This window comes from Vanessa cardui, chromosome 24, assembly GCF_905220365.1.
Source record: "Vanessa cardui chromosome 24, ilVanCard2.1, whole genome shotgun sequence".
In the NCBI taxonomy this organism is placed as follows: Eukaryota; Metazoa; Arthropoda; class Insecta; order Lepidoptera; family Nymphalidae; genus Vanessa; species Vanessa cardui.
The window spans coordinates 9,112,471-9,132,451 of NC_061146.1; the positions used below are offsets into that span (position 1 = coordinate 9,112,471).

General features: G+C 34.5%; 1 protein-coding gene across 1 annotated transcript; it reads left to right on the top strand.

Annotated features, from left to right (window-relative positions):
- The first annotated feature begins 3,451 nt into the window (after positions 1–3,451).
- On the top strand, positions 3,452–19,741 carry LOC124540265. The gene is made up of 3 exons (XM_047117733.1): positions 3,452–3,801; positions 3,922–4,065; positions 19,573–19,741. Exons 1-3 carry the CDS (start codon positions 3,452–3,454, stop codon positions 19,739–19,741), a joined length of 663 nt encoding a protein of 220 aa, XP_046973689.1.
- The last annotated feature ends 240 nt before the right edge of the window (positions 19,742–19,981 follow it).

Here is a 19,981-nt window from a genome sequence, read left to right on the forward strand (position 1 = left end):
GGGACATGGTTTGTTTTATTTAATGAAAAAATCAAAATAAACTTTATTCAAGTGGGCTTTTATAAGTACTTTTGAATCGTCATTTAACAATTAAGTGAAGCTGCCACCAGTTTGGAAAGTAGATTCTACCGAGAAGAACCGGCAAGAAATTCAGTAGTTACTCTTTTTCAACATTTAAAAAAATACAATAATATTAGTTAAATACAATTATATGTATCACATCACATCAGATCATCAGCCTGTTGTTGTCCACTGCTGGATATAGGCCTCTCCAAGCACGCCACTCTGGTCTTTCTCCGGCTACTCGCATCCAGCTCCTGCCGCCGCCTTGCGTATATCGTCACTCCACCGTGCCTGAGGACATCCTACACTACGTTTGCCGATATATTATATGCATATATGCTTAAAATGTATCCTGCTGGAAGTCAACAGGTATTAATTCCACGCTTTTTATATCCTCTACAAAATCTTGTATCGAATAATATGCCTTTTTTGCCAATGTATCTTTAATAAACGGTTTAATTTTACAAAACGGTAAAGTTAAAAAGGTCTGCGGAATTTTATTATAGAGACGGATAACTTTTGGAAAAAAAGCTGTGAACGTTGTAAGACATTCTATATGTTTACTATCAGCATTGAACCCGTGCGAAACTGAGGCGGATAGCTAATATATACATGTAATAAAATTGGAGTGTCTGTTTGTAATATTAAAATAGCCCTTTTGTACTCAATGCATATGTATGTATACACGGTACTTGTACCAAAATAACATTTGTTACAATTTTTGTCAGTCTGTCTGTTTGTTCCGGCTAATGTCTGGAACGACTGGAATAATTTTGAAGGGAGTTTCACTGGCAGATAACTGATTTAATAAGGAGTAACTTAGGCCACAATTTTTTTTTGTTAAATTTAATCGCGTACAAAGTCGCGTATACAGCTAGTTATCAAATAAGATTACAAACGGTTTGACAAACAGTACTAACTTCATCATACAAATTCTCACTCATACATTCCCCAGAAGTATAACTTCGAAAGCAAATTCACTCATAAGAAGTTTGTGTACGATAAAAACACGCGTACAAATAATATATCCTTCAATTTATGATGACTTTGATTACTCTTAATCTTGATAGATTTTTTTTTACTTTTCCGACATCGCTTTTCAATAAAATATATGTTTTTTCCACTTCTCGGGTATAATGGAGGGGAAGGGGGATTGAGATGACGTATACGCGTTTCGAACTTGCACGTACAGTACGTGATAGTACGTTAATTAAATTGTACCCAATCAATAAATATTTTGTACCGAACATATTTTTTATTTATCTCTACTTATCATTATCATTACATGGTATAAAACAAAGTCGCTTACCGCTGTCTGTCCCTATGTATGCTTAGATCTTTGAAATTACCTTACAAATTTTAATGCGTTTTTTAATAAAAGTAAAGTAAAGTAAAGTAACAGCCTGTAAATTTCCCACTGCTGAGATAAGGCCTCCTCTTCCATTAAGGAGAGGGTTTGGAACATATTCCACCACGCTGTTCCAATGCGGGTTGGTGGAATGCATATGTGGCAGAATTTCGATGAAATTAGACACATGCAGGTTTCCTCACGATGTTTTCCTTCACTGCCGAGCACGAGATGAATTATAAACGCAAATTAAGCACATACATGTATATAGCGGTGCTTGCCTGGGTTTGAACCCACAATCATCGATTAAGATGAACGCGTTCTAACAACTGAGCCATCTCAGCTTTTTTTAATAGATAGTATGATTCGAGAGGAAGGTTTTGGTATATAATACATGGACAATATAGTAAAGAATCACACAAACACAACAACAGCCTGTAAATTCCCACTGCTGGGCTAAAGGCCTCCTCTCCGTTTGAGGAGAAGGTTTAGAACATATTCCACCACGCTGTTCCAATGCGGGTTGGTGGAATTCACATGTGGCAGAATTTCAATGAAATTTGTCACATGCAGGTTTCCTCACGATGTTTTCCTTCACCGCTGAGCACGAGATGAATTATAAAGACAAATTAAGCACATGAATCAGCGGTGCCTGCCTGGGTTTGAACCCGCAATCATCGGTTGAGATACACGCGTTCTAACCAGTGGGCCATCTCGACTAGTACATACATATATCAGTACATATATCATTATGACATAATTAGTTTTAGTCTAGATTAGACTTACCGAATATATTAAAGCAAATATAAATAATCTTTGAATTCTTTGCTTCGCTTTCAAGAATATTCGATAATAATTGAATATTTCTGTCATATTAACTGTATCTATGTATAAAACAAAATGCTATATATAGAGTCCCCATATTGGTGAATAGACATGTATAATAATAATAGTAGCCAGTATAGTTTCTTCTGCAGGCCTAAGGCCTTATCTTCCTTTGATAAGGTTAGGAGTATATTCCACCAACGCGTCCAATGCGTGGTTGGTGATTTCACATGTTATAAAATTTCGTAGAAATTAGACAAGAAACATTAACACATAAAAAATCATTAGTGCCTTTCTGGGTTTGAACCTGTAATCATTGGTTAAGATTGATGCGCTCTAACCACTGGACCATCTCGGCATATTTTATAGACATATTTTATGATCCTATTTATACTATACTTAAACAAATTTACATATTCCAAAATTTTAATGAATAATTTTGTAGTTCCTAAATAGATTTAAGCTTATTTTGTTTATAAATTTTAATTTTATTTTTTTTACTAAATTTTATTTCATTTGTCTTTGTAGTATGTTTTATTTAAATTAGTAAGAATGTTTAAAAAAAATGTTTAGTTATTAGTGTAGATATAAGCGACTTGGTGTAAATACTGTAATGCTTATATTTTTCAAATAAAGATTATTATTATTAATAGCCATTTATCCTGACTTTGTTACATCCGTCCATCATATATACATCTAGGTGGTACTATATACATATGTAGCCGGTGGCTTGCACCTGCGCCGCTTACCGTTAAGAAAGAATAGGTTATTTACTAGAAGGTTCCGAAGTTGTAAGTTTCGGGTAATCCACCGTAAATTTTTACAAAAAGGTTTTACATTTTCACGAACATACATTGAAAAATTATTATGTAGCTATATTTGAGAATCGTTAAAGAGCGTGTGTGTTTGATAATGATATTACAACACTAATTAATTTCTAGTTGACTGCACACCTTGGGAATGAGATGATCGCCTCCAGGCTGTTTCAAATAACAAAAATATATTTGTATTATTATTATAAATATATGTTGTATTTTTTTTTTATTAACATAAAAAAAAAATACAACATATATTTATAATAATAATACAAATATATTTTTGTATAATCATCAACATAACAGTGTGAAGTGGGAGGAATCATTTTCCGATGTATACCGGTTGGAGTGCGGGGTGAGGCAGGGAGGCTTAAGCTCACCTCGGCTTTTTAACCTTTACATGAATCAGCTGATCGATGGGCTTAGTAAAAGTAGTGTTGGATGTCATATTGACGGAGTGTGCGTTAACAACATCAGCTACGCGGATGACATGGTGTTGCTGAGCCCATCGATCGGTGCCATTAGGCAGCTATTGACAATGTGTGAACTCTATGCGGAAGCCCATGGACTCAAGTACAATGCCAAAAAAAGCGAAGTTTTGGTTTTTAAATCAGGTGCCAAAGGGTACTGCACTATACCTACGATATCCCTCTGTGGATCACCCCTACGTAGGGTGACCAGCTTTAAGTACCTGGGTCACTGGGTAACCCAGGATTTAAGAGACAATGCTGACATAGATAGGGAGCGAAGGTCGCTATCGGTTCGCTGTAATATGCTGGCTCGCAGGTTTGCTCGATGTACGGAGGCTGTCAAAGTGACTTTATTCAAGGCATATTGTCAGTCTTTTTACACATGTAGCCTGTGGGTCAGGTATGGCATGCGGGCATATAGCGACCTTCGTGTACAGTATAACAACGCGCTCAGGATGTTGTTGGGGCTGCCGTGGCGCTACAGTGCTTCCAACATGTTCGCGGAATGGCGCATTGATGGCTTTAAAGCCATAATGCGTAAGAGGTGCGCGTCGTTGCTTTCGCGTGTCCGCGGCAGCAACAATAATATTCTGAGTGTATTCGCTGATAGATGGGAGTGTCCAATGCTGCGTCATTGGATTAAAATCCATATTGAATATTAAAAATAAATAAATGTAACTGTGATGTAATTCTCTACTAACACTAGTTTTAAGAACATTGTTACTAACACTATATGGGCGTAGCCTGAAATAAATGATTATTATTATTATTATTATTATTATTATAAGCATTAACAACATTAAATGCTTAAATATATATATATACAAATATGTGTAATACTGTATAAATCTTGACCGCGTGGAATGGTGGCAAGAATGCTAGCAGCATTTCCCCGTTGAATCGCAATTCCGATCCTCTGGGCAAAAAACGAACCAGCCCTCCTGTCACCAGTGGAGGCAATGAGGCGAGGTGTTATACTTTTGATGAAGCTTTTTGCACCACTACTCCAAGGGCCAAGCGTTTCGACAGCAAATGGAACAAAAAAGTAATTAGATATAATACACGAATATTTAGTTATTTTTTTGGCTTCAGCTTTTTCCGCAGCGGCACCGGCTCTTAACATTGTTTCTCGGATATGAGATGGGGCCAACATGTCAACACATGTAGCGTCCCACACAAGGGCCCGACCTCGTTCCCAGGGAACCAATGTTAATCCATCAGGTCTCTTACCATCATCACGACTAATTCCACGAGGCTCAGTAAGAGCAGGAACGTCGATGGTGGCAAGAGCCCTTTTTATTATGTCATTAAGAGAACCGTGGCGGAAAAGCCTACCTGAACTCCTTGGGCAAGAGAGACCATGTAAACCGAAAGAGTACCTCCTTTCCACACGGGCATCTGTGTTCAGAACACAGAGGTGTTCCCAGTCGGAGACCAATCGATATGCGAAAACATTCATTGTCTAAAAGTGTCCCAAGATTTTTAGAGGGTAATGAATTCAACCAGTGACTAGACTCTTTAGATGATAACGCTAGAAGCCTGGCACGGTCTTGAGCACTTGTTAAATTTTGTGTCAAACTGTGTAGTGTAGCGTGAACCAATGAAGAATCCCAAAGTTTTTGTTTTGTAACTTCCAATCTTATGTTAATTAATTAATCTTATGTTGTATATGTAATATGAGAGCAGAGATGGCCCAATGGGCAGAGATGGACCAGTGGTTAGAACGCGTGCATCTTAACCGATGATTGCGGGTTGAAACCCAGGCAAGCACCGCTGATTCATGTGCTTAATTTGTCTTTATAAATTCATCTCGTGCTCAGCGGTGAAGGAAAACATCGTGAGGAAACCTGCATGTGACAAATTTCATAGAAATTCTGCCACATGTGTATTCCACCAACCCGCATTGGAACAGCGTGGTGGAATTTGTTCCAAAACCTTCTCCTCAAAGGGAGTGGAGGCCTTTAGCCCAGCAGTGGGAATTTACAGGCTGTTGTTGTTGTTGTTTGTTTTGTTATATAACATGATAAGAAAAAAAAATAGACTTTTAAGTAGCCTAATATTTTTCATTTCATTTTACCTAGGACTCTCAAAAATATGTTAAATATGCAATTATTTTTATTACTTTTTAGTACATTTTTATTTGTTTTAAAAAAGTGTTTTGTTTGAAGTCGGTTTTTCTTTTTGTTAAAATTTTATTTATTGTTAAAATTTTTATTTATTTGAATATCAATAAGAAAGTGTAAACACTTCTATTTTGAATAAAGACTTTTGACTTTGATAGGATTATGTGTATTTTATGTATTAAAAAAAATGTTCATTAATTTCGTTAGAAGTTTGTTAATTAATTCATCTCGTCTTCGGGAAAACATCATGAGAATTAGACACTTGCAGGTTGCAAGTGTCTAATTTTATAGAAATTCTGCCACATGTGTATTCCACCAACATTGGAACAGCGTTGTGGAAATGCGACCTTATTTGAAAACCACAAAAAGTTTGACGAAGATTAAAACAGTAGTAATTTCTTAATTCTCATTAAAAAAAAAAAAACGAAAATTCAAGATGTAAACATTTACGTTTGAAGACAAGTGTAATAAGTGTAAATATCTAAGCAAGGTTATTTACACCAACGATCGGTTTAACCGTCTAGTCGTCAGACCTAACGGAGATTTATTCCACCCTTTAGTGTGATGCTCGTAATTTCTAATCAAGAATAGAGCAACAGACAAACAAATGGATTTCCTGATGATAAGTGATTACAACTGGTAATAAACCAATGATTATGTAACAAATAATTACTTTTTTTGTGGTAAAGATTGGCGGACGACCATACGGGCCACTTGATCGTAAGTGGTCACCATCACCCATAGACAATACGCTGTAAGAAATATTAACTATTCTTTACATCGTCAATGCACCACCAACCTTGGGAACTAAGATGCTATGTCCCCTGTGCCTGTAGTTATTGGCTCACTCACCCTTCAAGCCGGAACACAACAATACTGACATTTGGCAGTAGAATAACTGATGAGTTGGAGGTACCTACCCAGGTGGGCTTGCACAAAGCCCTACCACCAAGTAAAATGATACACAGGCAGCCTGGTTATTAAATCGTAAATGAACCTCCTTACCTGCAGTTACATCGGCTCACTAATCCTCACAACCAAAACATAGCGATACTAAAGAGTGAAATTAATACTTGTTAACTTCCAGGCAGGAGATTACATGCATATATAATTAGTATTTAACTAACATGACTGAGTTTTTAAATGTTGAAAAAGAGCAACTACTGAGTTTCTTGCCAGTAGGAACTTTCCGAACTGGTGGTAGCTTCACTAAGTATATTTGTTAAATGACGATTTAAAAGTGCTCGTAAAAGCCTACTTGAATAAAGAATATTTTAAATTTTTAATGGATTTGATTAGTAATAATACTGTTTTGCGGTAGAATATCTGATGACAGATCTAATAACCCAGAAGGGCTTGCAACTCTACCAGCTTTAATGTTAAGTAAAAAATAATTAAACTTTTAAAATAATATATGAAAAAAACCTTTTTAAATTATCAGTAAAACGATTTTACTTGTATTAAATGTTAAGAGAGTTATCGGCTTATTTCTACAGTTGATTGCTATTTGGGTCGGATATTAACAGTATATTTCATTGTTAAAAGTATGTGTACATTAAATAAAATCAAAATCCATTATTCAATAAAGAAACATTACACGAAGTAACGATTGTTAACTTAAAAAGTACTACTAATTCGGAAAAGAAAAACCTGAACTTGAGAAGAACCGGCTAAAGATACAGACACGTCAAGGAAAATACACCTTCAAAGCCTTACCACCAACGCTATTTTCGACTTCAAGCTATAGAGCTTACTAGAGCTTAGTTGTAAAGACCTAAAGATTGTCTCAAAAACTTAGTTTATAAAACCTTGTACTAATTTCCTGTCTTTTATCAAGAAACATTAATCATTAATCACATTGTAAAGCCATGATGGCACAGTGGTTAAACCGTGTATATTTTAATCGATGATTACGGATTCAAACCCAGACAAGCACCACTAAATTCATGTGCTTAATTGATCTCGAGCCCACTATACTGAAGGAAAACATTAGGAAACCTGTATGTGTCTACTTTCAATGACATTCTACCACATTTGAATTTGTGGAATATGCTCCTAACGTTCTCAAAGGGAGAGGAGGCCATAGCCCAGCAGTGGGAAATTCACAGGCTGTTATTACTATTATACATTGTCAATACGACACAAGACTTTGGAGATAAGATGCCCTTTAGAAGTCAATTTAGCCTTTTACTAATCAAACATAATACTACGAATTGCAGCTTAACGGTAGAATATCTAACTTATGGGTGGTACAATACAGACAGGCTTACCTTACAGCCTAATCATTTCATGTTTTATTTAAATTAACTCTCAATTATGTTACCGAAAATGATTGCTATTTAAGCTAATATCGCCTGCGTAATTTTTTTTTTAATGGATTTTGTTGGTCGAGCATATGGACTACCTGATGGTAAATAATTACAATAACCTATAGACAATGACGCTGTAGGAAATATTCTTACTATTCCTTACATCGTCAATGCGCCACCAACCTTGGGAACTAAGATGTTATTTGTCTTGTGTGTAGTTACACTGGCCCACTCACCCTTCAAACCGGAACACAACAATACTGAGTACTGTTGTTTGGTAGAATAATATAAATATAAAGGATATACTTGTATTATTATTCAATGCTTTCGTGTAACTTGATACGATGCTACGTTATATATACTAGTTGTAGCCCGCGGCTTCATTATCGTTTAAAGGGGATAATTGTTATGTAGCAAAAAAGCCTTCTTCCTTGGAGTTCATGTTCGCTTCACACAAAATTTGACTTAAATCATCATCATTCCAAATTTCAGGTTTGGTCGTGAACGAGCGACAGACAAACAGATGGAGTTGAGATATCCCAGTGGTTAGAACGCGTGCATCTTAACCGATGATTGCGAGTTCAAATCCAGGCAAGAACCACTATATATATGTGCTTAATTTGTGTTTATAATTCATCTTGTGCTCGGCGGTGAAGGAAAACATCGTGAGGAAATGCATGTGCCTAATTACATCGAAATTCTGCCACGTGTGAATTCTACTAACCGGCATTGGGACAGCGTGGTGGAATATGTTCCAAACCCTTTCCTTAATGGAAAAGAAGGCCTTATCTTAGCAGTGGGAAATGTACATGCTGTTACTTTACCTTGCTTTATAATATTAAGTTTAGGTTGCTTAACAAAAAGATTATTATTATTATAACCAAGAAAAGAGCGTGCCCCTTAAAGGCCGGCGACGCACCTGCAAGCCCCCCGGTGTTGCAGATGTCCATGGGCGGTTGTAATCACTTTGCATCAGGTGAGCCTCCTAACTTATAATAATATTCATAAGACAGCATATAAAAAAATAATTGTTCTTTACTGATATAGTCTTTAATTAAATTCGTAAAAAGTAACTACAGAGTTTCTTGCCGCTTCTTCTCATTATAATCTACTTTCCGAAGTATATCGCGTTACATTTAATTCAAGATTACTTGAATAAATAATATTTTGATTGTATAATTTCGTTTACATTTATTTTTATTATGTTTTTATCGCCTTATGTAGTAGGATAACTTTTATAAAGTATCAGAAACTGTGACTATTCAAGTGATATCTTCAAATTTCCATGATACTTGCGACGCATAGAAGTATCCCATTATAGACATTCGAAATTCCTTATGTGTTCAGCAGTTTTCTGAAGCAACAGACAGAGATGAAATATATCTCGATCTCGCCCACGCACTTCAGAAGAACGTAATATTTTCAGCGAACTTCCCTTTCAGTTACGTCCCGACAGCCGACGGGATAGGACGTGTCTGGTCTGGCATCGCGTTCAAAATTCGAAAAAAAATCCTCTCGTAACTTTTTCAAATACCGTGTAGTGATTTGTGAATAGTGAAGTTTGGATGTGTAAATTGTTATTTTGTGATCGTTGCCAATAATTTAAGATGAAAATAGTCTTGAAATATTTTAGCCGAGGACGCTAACTAACGTTAGCCCAGTTAAGAAAGTCATCGAATGATCAGATTTTTTGTGTGAGTATTTTTTTTTTTTATAATTTAGTAGTTAAAAGAAATTAATGAGATACTTTATGAGTTATAAACATTAAATGAAATGTTGCATGAACGCTATAGCGTCTTAATATTTTAATGACATATTTTGTAGACGAAAATAGTTCGCTAATTTTATAGTAACTATAACTATGTTTTTTTTAATTGGAGACATTGGGTGACTTCTATTCACAAGTTGTTCCAAATTTAAATACTTTATCAAACAGTTATGTGTTTAATATACCAAGACAATGAGTAGTTATTTATATTCACAATCTATTCCAAATTTAAACACGTTAACAAACAATGATGTATTAACTTATTTATTTTTAAAAAGTCATAAAACACATTACACTAGTGTTAAGTTTAACCTTTAATTACTATATAATTATAAGTGTAAAATTGCAATGAATTTTTTTTAAACACAGTAAAAATGTTTCTGTATTCAAGTTTAAAAATAAAAGGTGAATGATTTATAGGTTTATAAGGATTTAATTAAAAAGCAAGGAGGATTACCGGGACTCTCGATGTTTCGTTTATTACTAAAAGTGAAGTTTTTAAACGAAATAGTATTTCATAATGATCATAGTTTTTAAATTCTACGTTTAATAAGAAATGATTGACATTTAAGAGATTTTTTTATTTATTTATCACGATATTATATTTTGGCGGGCCTTTCATTTTTTGTAGTATCAAACCTCCTTTTTTAATGTATTGCATTTAAAATAATTGACATTTTGTATTATTAATTGTACAAGTTTTTATTTCTTTTCAAGTATTTAGTGTCGATATTTTGTTCTACAATATTTTTAATTTAGGTAATTAGTAAGCAGAATATTGTATTAAATTATTTAATATATATAAAAATCAATATATACTTTATTCAACTAGGGTCTTCCATGCCGATTCAAAAATGTTTGTAATTAATTAATCCCGTTCTGAATGGGCGTTCACCTAGAAGCACTGCCAAGATATGTTAATGATTTTAGTAACTATTGTGAACTGTTTTACACTGACTGAATATTCACGGTCGGACATATGAGATATTTTTTTATTTAAATGTAATATAGAGCTGAGATGGCCCAGTGGTTAGAATGCGTGCATCTTAACCGATGATTTCGGGTTCAAACCACCAGGCAATCACAACTGACTACATCATGAGTGAAGGAAAACATCTTGAGAAAACTTGCATATGTCTAATTTCATAGAAATTCTGCCACATGTGTATTCCACCAACCCGCATTGGAACAGCGTCTTGGAATATGTTCCAAACCTTAACCCAGCAGTGGGAAATTTACGGACTGTTACTTAAATTTAAATGTAATATAACATATGCTTTCTTACGATTATTTCACATCACAATTTAAAGCAAATAAAAGTTCAATAGTGCTTGTCTGGGTTTGAACCCGCAATCATGGGTTAAGATGTATGCGCTCGGCCATCTCCGCTTTTAATAGGTAGAGTTATCAGCAAAGTAACTCGATGGTAAACGATCATATATAATAATGTATCTATTATATACTAGCTGTGCCCTTGACCTGTGACTTTGCATTCAACAAAAAAAAAATATTTTTTTAAAAAAACATTAGTCACTTCTTATAGCATCATCTACCAGTGAAAGTCCCATCAAAATAGGTTCAGCCGTTAGGAGGTTAGTCGGAACAAACAGACAAGAATTGAAAAATTACTATTTTGGTTTATGTACCGTGTATACATAGATATGCATTTAGTAAAAAATAGTTATTTTAATAATACAAACAGACACTCTACTTTATTATATGTATATATAATATTTATATCATGACTTGATTTAAGAAAACACTTTCATATATTAAAGTTATATTACAAAAAAGCTTACACAAAAATAAAATAATAGTTATAATAGATAGAGCTTTGAGGAAAGCTCGTTGCTTAAGCTCGTATTCGCAAATTTGTTTTGTGACAATTTATTTTGATAATGTCTCTATTTCCTTACAAAATTTAATGAATATTAAAACTTGCTCTAGGACAGTTTCTTAACGGTTCTTGTCTGCAGATTTACGTTTCGAACTAGTTGTTGTTTAATTTCTTTTCATAATGACATAAAAAAATTATTTAAGATCTTTTGTTAAATATTTTTTATATGTTTGTGATTCAAATTAAATCAAAAAAACTTTATTCAAGTGGCCTTTTACAAGCACTTTTGAGTCGTCTATTAACAATTAAGTGAAGCTACCACCGGTAGATTCCGAGAAGAACCGGCAAGAAACTCAGTAGTTACTCTTTTTCAACATTTAAAAAATACAATACAATTACAATTATTTAAATTAATTTTGTTGATAGAGTCATCCCTTCAATCTGTGTAGCGAGTGCCATAACCGCTTCGACTACTCCTGTAGTGGAACTCAGCCAACAAAAACATTTCCATATAGACGGATATCAGGCAGGTAGACTCCGTAAAAATCTGTTCAATCATTTTTTTAACACTACGCTGAAATGAACTAAACTAAATATGAGACAACATCACATACATAACTCTGATCCCAGTATAAGTAGCTGAAGCACTTGTGTTATGGAAAATCAGAAGTAATGACCCAATACAACATAGGAAATTAATGATAATCAACATTGACTCCGGGTATCGAACCTGGGACCTCGGAGTGGCGTTCCTCGTGAAAAGCGGTGTACACACCACTCGACCACGAAGGTCGTCAAAATAAGGAATGTTAATAAAGGCAGTTGATTTTGACTATGTATGCATTGTTATGTTTGTGTGTGTAAATATGCTATATGTAGTGTTAGTATGTAATCGTTGCCCGCGGTTTCGCTCGCGTTTTAAAAGTTTTGTTTTCGTGTGTTGGGTAAATAAATACCCTATGTTCTTATTTCGAGTTAATTTGCTTCATTATCAAATTTCATCAAAATCGGTTCATCGGTTTGGTAGTGAAGGAACGACAGACAGATAGAGTTACTTTCACATTTATAATATTAGTATAAATATGTGTGTGAGTGTGTGTGTGTGTGTGTGTGTGTGTGTGTGTGTGTGTGAATATTATATTTATGAGATAGAGTTTAATATTTTAAATAGAGAAAGAGATATAGAAGGAAGCCACCCAGATGGATAGTAAGTACGTAACGCACATTAAATGTTAGAAACAGCAACAATAACATCAGCCTGTAAATTATCCACTGCTGGACTTAGGTCTCCTCTTCCTTTTGAGAAGAAGGAAATGTGAGTTGGTGGAATACACATGAGGCATTTCTATGAAATTAGACACGTGCAAGTTCCCTTACGATGTTTTCCTTCACCTCCGAGCACTACATGAATTATAAACACAAATGAAGCACATATATATATAGTGGTGCTGGCCTGGGTTTGAACCCGCAATCATCAGTTAAGATGCACGCGTTCTAACCACTGGACCATCTCGGTTCAGAGTTACTTACACATTTATAATATAGATATGTGTGTGTGAATATTGTTTGTGAGATAGAGTTTAATATTTCAAATAGAGAAAGATATATAGCAAGAAGTCACCCAGATGGGTAGTAAGTACGCAACGCATATTAAATGTTAGAAACTTAAGCTTATTAAAATATATTTAAAGACAATATGAAATTTATGCTTGTCATGTCAATTTGTTCAAAGCGGATGAGACTGAGGAAGGGAAGCTACTTATTTAACAATATTGTACTAAAACCTTCGCCATAACGCGCTGCTTATTCTGGTATAAGTTTTGTGTATGTTCGTCTATGGTTCCAATAAGACCGTATATCATTTATTAGTATAGTTAAAAACTAATTATTATTTTTGATCCTAAATGACTCAAATTAGCCAATATCAAAATTTATCTACTAGGTTTTTACAAGCGTTTTTAAATGGTCATTTGATAAAACTGTTTTAAGTGTTCCTTAAACTGGTTCGGAATTTAGATTCTTCCGATAGTAACTGGCAAGCAACAGTCGACATTTCAAATATGTTAGTTAAATATAATATTAGTCAACGATTATTATTAGTTCCATGTTTTTTTTTCACTTGATTATAATTTATGAATCGGCAAAGTTAAAAATATCTGCGGAATTTTATAATAGAAATCCTCCCCCAAGAAGGAAAACCGTGATCCTAAACGTAGATTGCTGGTTCAAATCCGACTAAGTATATGTATCATATAAATTGGTGATAGGGCTTTTTGTCATAATATCTAAGTAGCTTACCCACTCATCAGACATTCTACCAACAATACTGGCAAGCGTATCTTTAGGCAAAAAGAACATAACATTCGAACTCCCAAGTTAGCGGATTGATGACGTAGACAAAAGTTAAATTTTATATGATAGTATCTATGAGTGTAGTGACCACTTACCACCAGGTGGTCTGCACATGGACTGCATCATTCACTTTTGCTGACGACACTGCACTGATATTTAACGGAAATTCTTGGGAAGATGCTAAATCAAAAGCCGAATCGGGACTACAAACAATGGCAAACTGGCTTAATCAAAATTTACTTACACTTAATATTAGCAAGACAAAATTTATTTTATTTACATATACCGAACGTGCACTTCCGAATGAGCAAGTATTAAAAATCCGCATTCATTCTTGTCAAAATATTAAAATAAACACTTGTGATTGTAGCTTTATAGATCGTGTAAAAACTTTAAAGTATTTAGGTGTTGTATTAGATGAAAAATTATCATGGTCCCCTCAAATAAACCAGTTGTCAGACAAAACGCGTAGACTTATTTATATTTTCAAAACTTTACGACATATAGCTGATTTTAGTCTTATAAAAACAATCTACTTTGCATTGGTGGAGTCAATTTTGTCTTACTGTATTACATCTTGGGGTGGAGCCAAAAAAACACACCTCATAAAACTAGAAAGGGCACAGCGAGCGTTATTAAAAGTTATGACATTCAAATCTTATATGCACCCAACAGTCGCCCTCTACTCCGAATGTGATGTACTAACAGTAAGACAACTATTTATTAAAAATACAATAATGTCCCAGCATCAAAAAATAGTATATAATCCTTCAACATTACTCACTCGGCGAAAATACAACGCTTGTCCTATAATTCCATACAAAACCGACTATATAAAAAAATTCCAGTGCTATCTCGGTCCTATGCTTTATAATAAAATAAATAAATTGTTAAATTTTTATCCACTCAATAGAACCAAATGTAAAGGCACACTATTATCCTGGTTAAAAACACAAAATTATGAGGAATTGGAAAAACTGTTTGTTACTCTAAAATAAATAATACTATAAACATATAAAAAATCAAAATTTTCAAATCTTTTATAAACCTTTTATTACAGTTTTAATATTTTATTTTCTTCTATTTGTTAAACTAAGTTAAAAAAAAAACATATTTTTTCATATTTATGTTTACAATTTAAATTAAAGTATTACATTTTATTCTTATGCTTAGTTCATAGTTTTTGTGGTCTAACCTATCAAATTGTGAGTTTGAAGGTAGAAATAGAAATGTCGCTGATGTTGTTTTGTATAGAGTTTTAACTTTTACCCTCATTCACTAATTACTTTTGTAGTTTATTTTTAGAAATAAGATATAATAGTTACATCGGAAGAGTCTAGCGTTTAAGATACAGGTTCGGCCTAGTTTAAACGCTAGTGTTTACTAACCTCAATGTCAACATAAAATCATGTAAAATTAGGTATTATAGGTTAAGACTAATGTACATTTCTTGGAGTCAATAAAGATTATTATTATTATTATTTTTACATGTTATTTTTTAACAACTCGGCTTAGAGCCGGTATTTACGTCATTCTCACGGGCCGAAGCCAAGTGGTCAGACACGTCTTAAAAATTGAAAGCTCTAAAGCAATTCCCGTTCCTCATCCGTTGCAAAAAATTTGCGTACAATTCTGCAAGTGTTTAGTATCACGGCCTTCTGCATATTTACATATAAAAAATTTGGAAGATTTAAAGCTTTTACAGATATGTGCATTTGTTTGGGTATGACGCCAGTAGTGGACAAAACTATTGGGACTATTGTAACTTTCTGCAAGTGCCACATACGTGCTATTTCTTCTTTTAGTTCCGTGTATTTTGTAAGTTTTTCATTTATGGTGCTTTGTAGATTGTGTGTGTTAGGGATGGCAATGTCAATTAAAAAGGCAGATTTTTGTACTTTGTCGACTATTGTTATGTCAGGTCTGTTGTAGTGAACTGTTCGATCTGTAAGTATTGCTCTGTCGTAGTATAATTTGTGAGTGGTGTTTTCTAGTACCGTTTCGGGTGTATATTTATAGTATGCTGTTTTGTTAGTTATTAATTTGTACTTTAGAGCCAGTTCTTGGTGGACTATATTTGCTACCTGATCGTGTCTGTACTTATAATCTGTTTGTGCTATTGCTCTGCATGCGCCAGTTATATGCTGTATGGACTCCGAAACACTATTGCAGCGTCGACATAAATCAGTGCTTAAGTTAGGTATTCTCATAATGTATTTCTGGTAATTACGAGTCTCAATAACTTGGTCCTGTATTGCAATCATAAATCCCTCAGTCTCAGGAAAAAGCTCGCCTCGACTCAGCCACGCGTTCGACGCATTTATGTCGACGTTACTACGGCATAGGTCTTGACGATGTCTTCCGTGTAGTGACTTACGGGCCCATTCGCTTATTTTAACATTTCGATCTATTTGTTCTTCATTGTTTTGCGTGTTTTTATCCTGTAAGTTTAGTGGTGTGAGTTTTTTATCGGTTTCAACTATTGCAGTGTGTAGTTTTGATGTGTTAGATTTAGTGTAAAAGTATTTTCGTAGGTTTGTAATTTGGTTATTGTGCAAGTTTATTATGTCTATAATACCTCTCCCCCCCTCACTTCTTGGCAGAGTCTGTCTTTGTACGCAAGCTCTTGGATGGTGTTTTCTGTTTTTAGTCATGGTGGTATTAATATTTCGCTGCAATTGTTTTAAGTCGTTTTTTGACCATTTAAGTATACCGAAAGAATATATTAAAATGGGGATAGCAAAGGTGTTGATGGCTTTAATTATGTTTTTGGAATTAAGTTGTGTTTTTAATATCCTATTCAGTCTATAATTAAATTGTTGTTTAATTTTTATTTTGGTCTCTTTTTCTAATATCTGTTTTGCCTGATTGTAACCTAAATATTTATACGTATCGTTTTCTTCTAAGGGATCTATTGTTTCTCCGGTTTGTAGTTGATAATGCATTAGATGATTATGACCTGATTTAATTGAATTGATTTTACATTTGTCAATGCCGAACTCCATTTTAATATCCTGAGAGAAATTTTCAGTTAATTTAATTAAGTTTTCAAGACCCTTTTCTGTAGATGAGAATATTTTTATATCATCCATATAAAGTAAATGATTAATATTTATAAGCTCAATGTTATTTGTTATACTGTTTGTGTATTGTAATGTGTATCCATTGCATGTAGAGTTTAAAATAGTAGAAAGGGGGTTCAAAGCAAGGCAGAACCATAGAGGACTTAAAGTATCGCCTTGGAAAATACCTCGTTGTATTTTGATTTCATCGGTTTCAATAGTTTTATTTTGTAAACTAATTGTAAGTTTAGTAGTCCAAAGAGACATAGCGCGCTGTAAAAAATTTATGATTTGTGGGTGTATTTTGTAGATGTGTAAAATATTTATTAACCAGCTATGTGGCACGGAGTCGAATGCCTTTTTGTAGTCAATATAGACAGTATACAGATCTTTTTTCATTTTTTGCACTTGTTTTAAAATAACTGTATCGATGGTTAGTTGTTCTTTACATCCCTGGCTATTTTTTCTACATCCTTTTTGTTGTTCTTCTAAAATTGCGTTTTTTTCTAAGTGATTGTAAATAGAATGTGTAAGACATGCGGTAATGATTTTGTAAATTGTTTGAAGACAGGTAATTGGTCTATATTTAGAGGGATTTGCGGTATCATTAGGGTCCTTGGGAAGCATGTAAGTAATACCTTTTGCTATGTATTGTGGCATTGAGCTTGGGTTTGCAATAAAGTTATTAATATGAGTATACAAATAGGGGTGTATATAAGTGAACTTCTTGTACCAGTAGTTATGAATTCGGTCAGGACCGGGTGCTTTCCAATTATGTAATCGTTTTAATACAATATTAAATGTTTCTATCGGGATTTGTCTGAATTCCATCGGTTCAGTAGTTTCATGTCTGTGTATTTCTTCTTTGATCCAGTTAGCTTCATGGTTGTGGTTGACTGGGGCTTCCCATATGTTAATCCAGAATTTTCTTAGTTCGTCTCTGGGTGGCAAATTTGTATCGTGCATGGTTGAGTTTTTAGTACAATTAGTTAAGTTAGTGCTTTGACTTCGAATATTTTGGTAAAATTTTCTTTCATTAGTTTTGAATTGAGCGTTTTCGGTTTTTCGAGCTGTGCATGCTAAGTATCTTTTAAGACGGCAACTAAAAACTGACAATTTTTGTTTGAGAGTGTCTAAGAACTGTGTGAGTTGTACGTTATGTTCTTCATGTTGTGTGTGTACTTTATAATGTTCTAATATTGAATCTACCTCTAGTTTAAGAGCGCAATTGTTGTTACCATTTATAACTTGTGTCAGTTTACCTATATATTTTCTTAACTTCAGTATCCTACGCTCTAAGCGTTTTTGCCAATTTGGCTTCTGATTCTTGGTCTGAGGGAGGGTTTTATTATGGAAAGGGAGACTTAATTTTGTTCCATTAATTTTAGCTGAAGTCCATGCTGCGGAGTATATGATTGTTTGTTCACTTTCAAATGTCGTATTTTCGTCTATGTATTTGGGTAAGATTGATGTATTAAGATATGTTATTATTTTTGCTAATTTTTTTGAGGTATTTTGTTTCGGTATATAGGGGCGACAGTTTGGATCAGTAGTTTTGAAATATTCTAATGCTTGCTGAAAAGTATCGTCTATTTTTGAATCTATATACTGAGGAGTTTCTTCTTTATTATTTTTATCTTGTATATGATCATCTATTTGTATTCTGTTTAAGTCATTTATTATCTTCCATTGATTATCCTCATTATCTTCATTACATGTTGTATCTTGCTCGCATCTTTTATCAGTTGCTATGTCTTTAATGCCAATCTCATTAGTGACCTCCTGTTTTAGTTCTTCTAATCGAGTACTGGGTATAAGTTTATTGTTTATTATTACTCTTCTTTGGTCGGCTACTCTTTGTTCGCTTATATGTACGAGATGTGGATATTTTTCAATAAACTTTTGGTGTAGTATTTTCCTATATGATGTCCTATTAGTATTCATGTGTGTAATCTTATAATACAACCTTATTATTTCTTCGTTAATGTCGTTACTCCACCGCATTCTTTGATTAGTCCGACCCTGAGTGAAATGCGTTTGAGTGGGTGAATGTGATGATAATTCTGTTAAATGATTTGCGTGTAGAAGTGTATCAACTTTATTGGCACTTGATATATCGACTGCTAAGCTATGTAAATATGCTTTGGCTTCATTGCGTGCTTTGTTTTTATCTTCAAGCGTTAATAATTTATTACGTTCTATTGCTCTGCGTTGATCGCCTACGCGTTGTTTACTAACTTCCATGTCCGGGAATTGCTCTAAGAATTTTGTATGCAAGTCGGTTAAGTAGGATGTAGTATCTTCTTCTAATGAGGTTAAAATATAATATGTGCGCAGGATGAACATGTTCATTTCTTTAGTCCATTTTTTGCGCGCACGCTTAATAGTCTTAACGGGTGCAGAGTCATCAACATTTGTCGACTGCACAACGTTTTCAACTAATAACGGAGAATGACTGTGAAAAGAGGTATTTGTGGAAGAGTTAGGATGGTTAAAGGTATTTATGTAAGAGGGTGTACCAGAGGATATTGATGAAAATGAAGATTTTGGAGAGGATGCAGGGTTTGATGCTGGGTTCTGAGAATATCCCTGTGGTTCAGCTGTAACTTCGACATCGGAAGCCCGCCTGTTCAACTCCCGATGATCGGCTGTAGCTTGTTTTGCGACGAGGGCCCGCCTGCTCAACGCCTCGTCGCCGGTGGACCGCATGCTGTAGCATCCAGCACCGGCTCCAGATGCGCCCCGGCGACCCCCGGGAAGCGACCGTAAATTATATCTATTAGTTTTATCCATCATGCTCCACGGGGGTTGGGAATGATTAGTTTAGATAGAGTAGCCTGGGTTATTTGGGCTTCATAGATTCTCCCATTAAAGGGGTATTTGGTCAAGATGTTTAGACCTGTTTTTTGTTCCTGCTATCCTTAAGCCCCCCCACCACGACAAGGTTCATTCCCTGGGGGGGTTATTATTATTATTATTATCTGGTGATTCATGTGCAGGCCACCTACA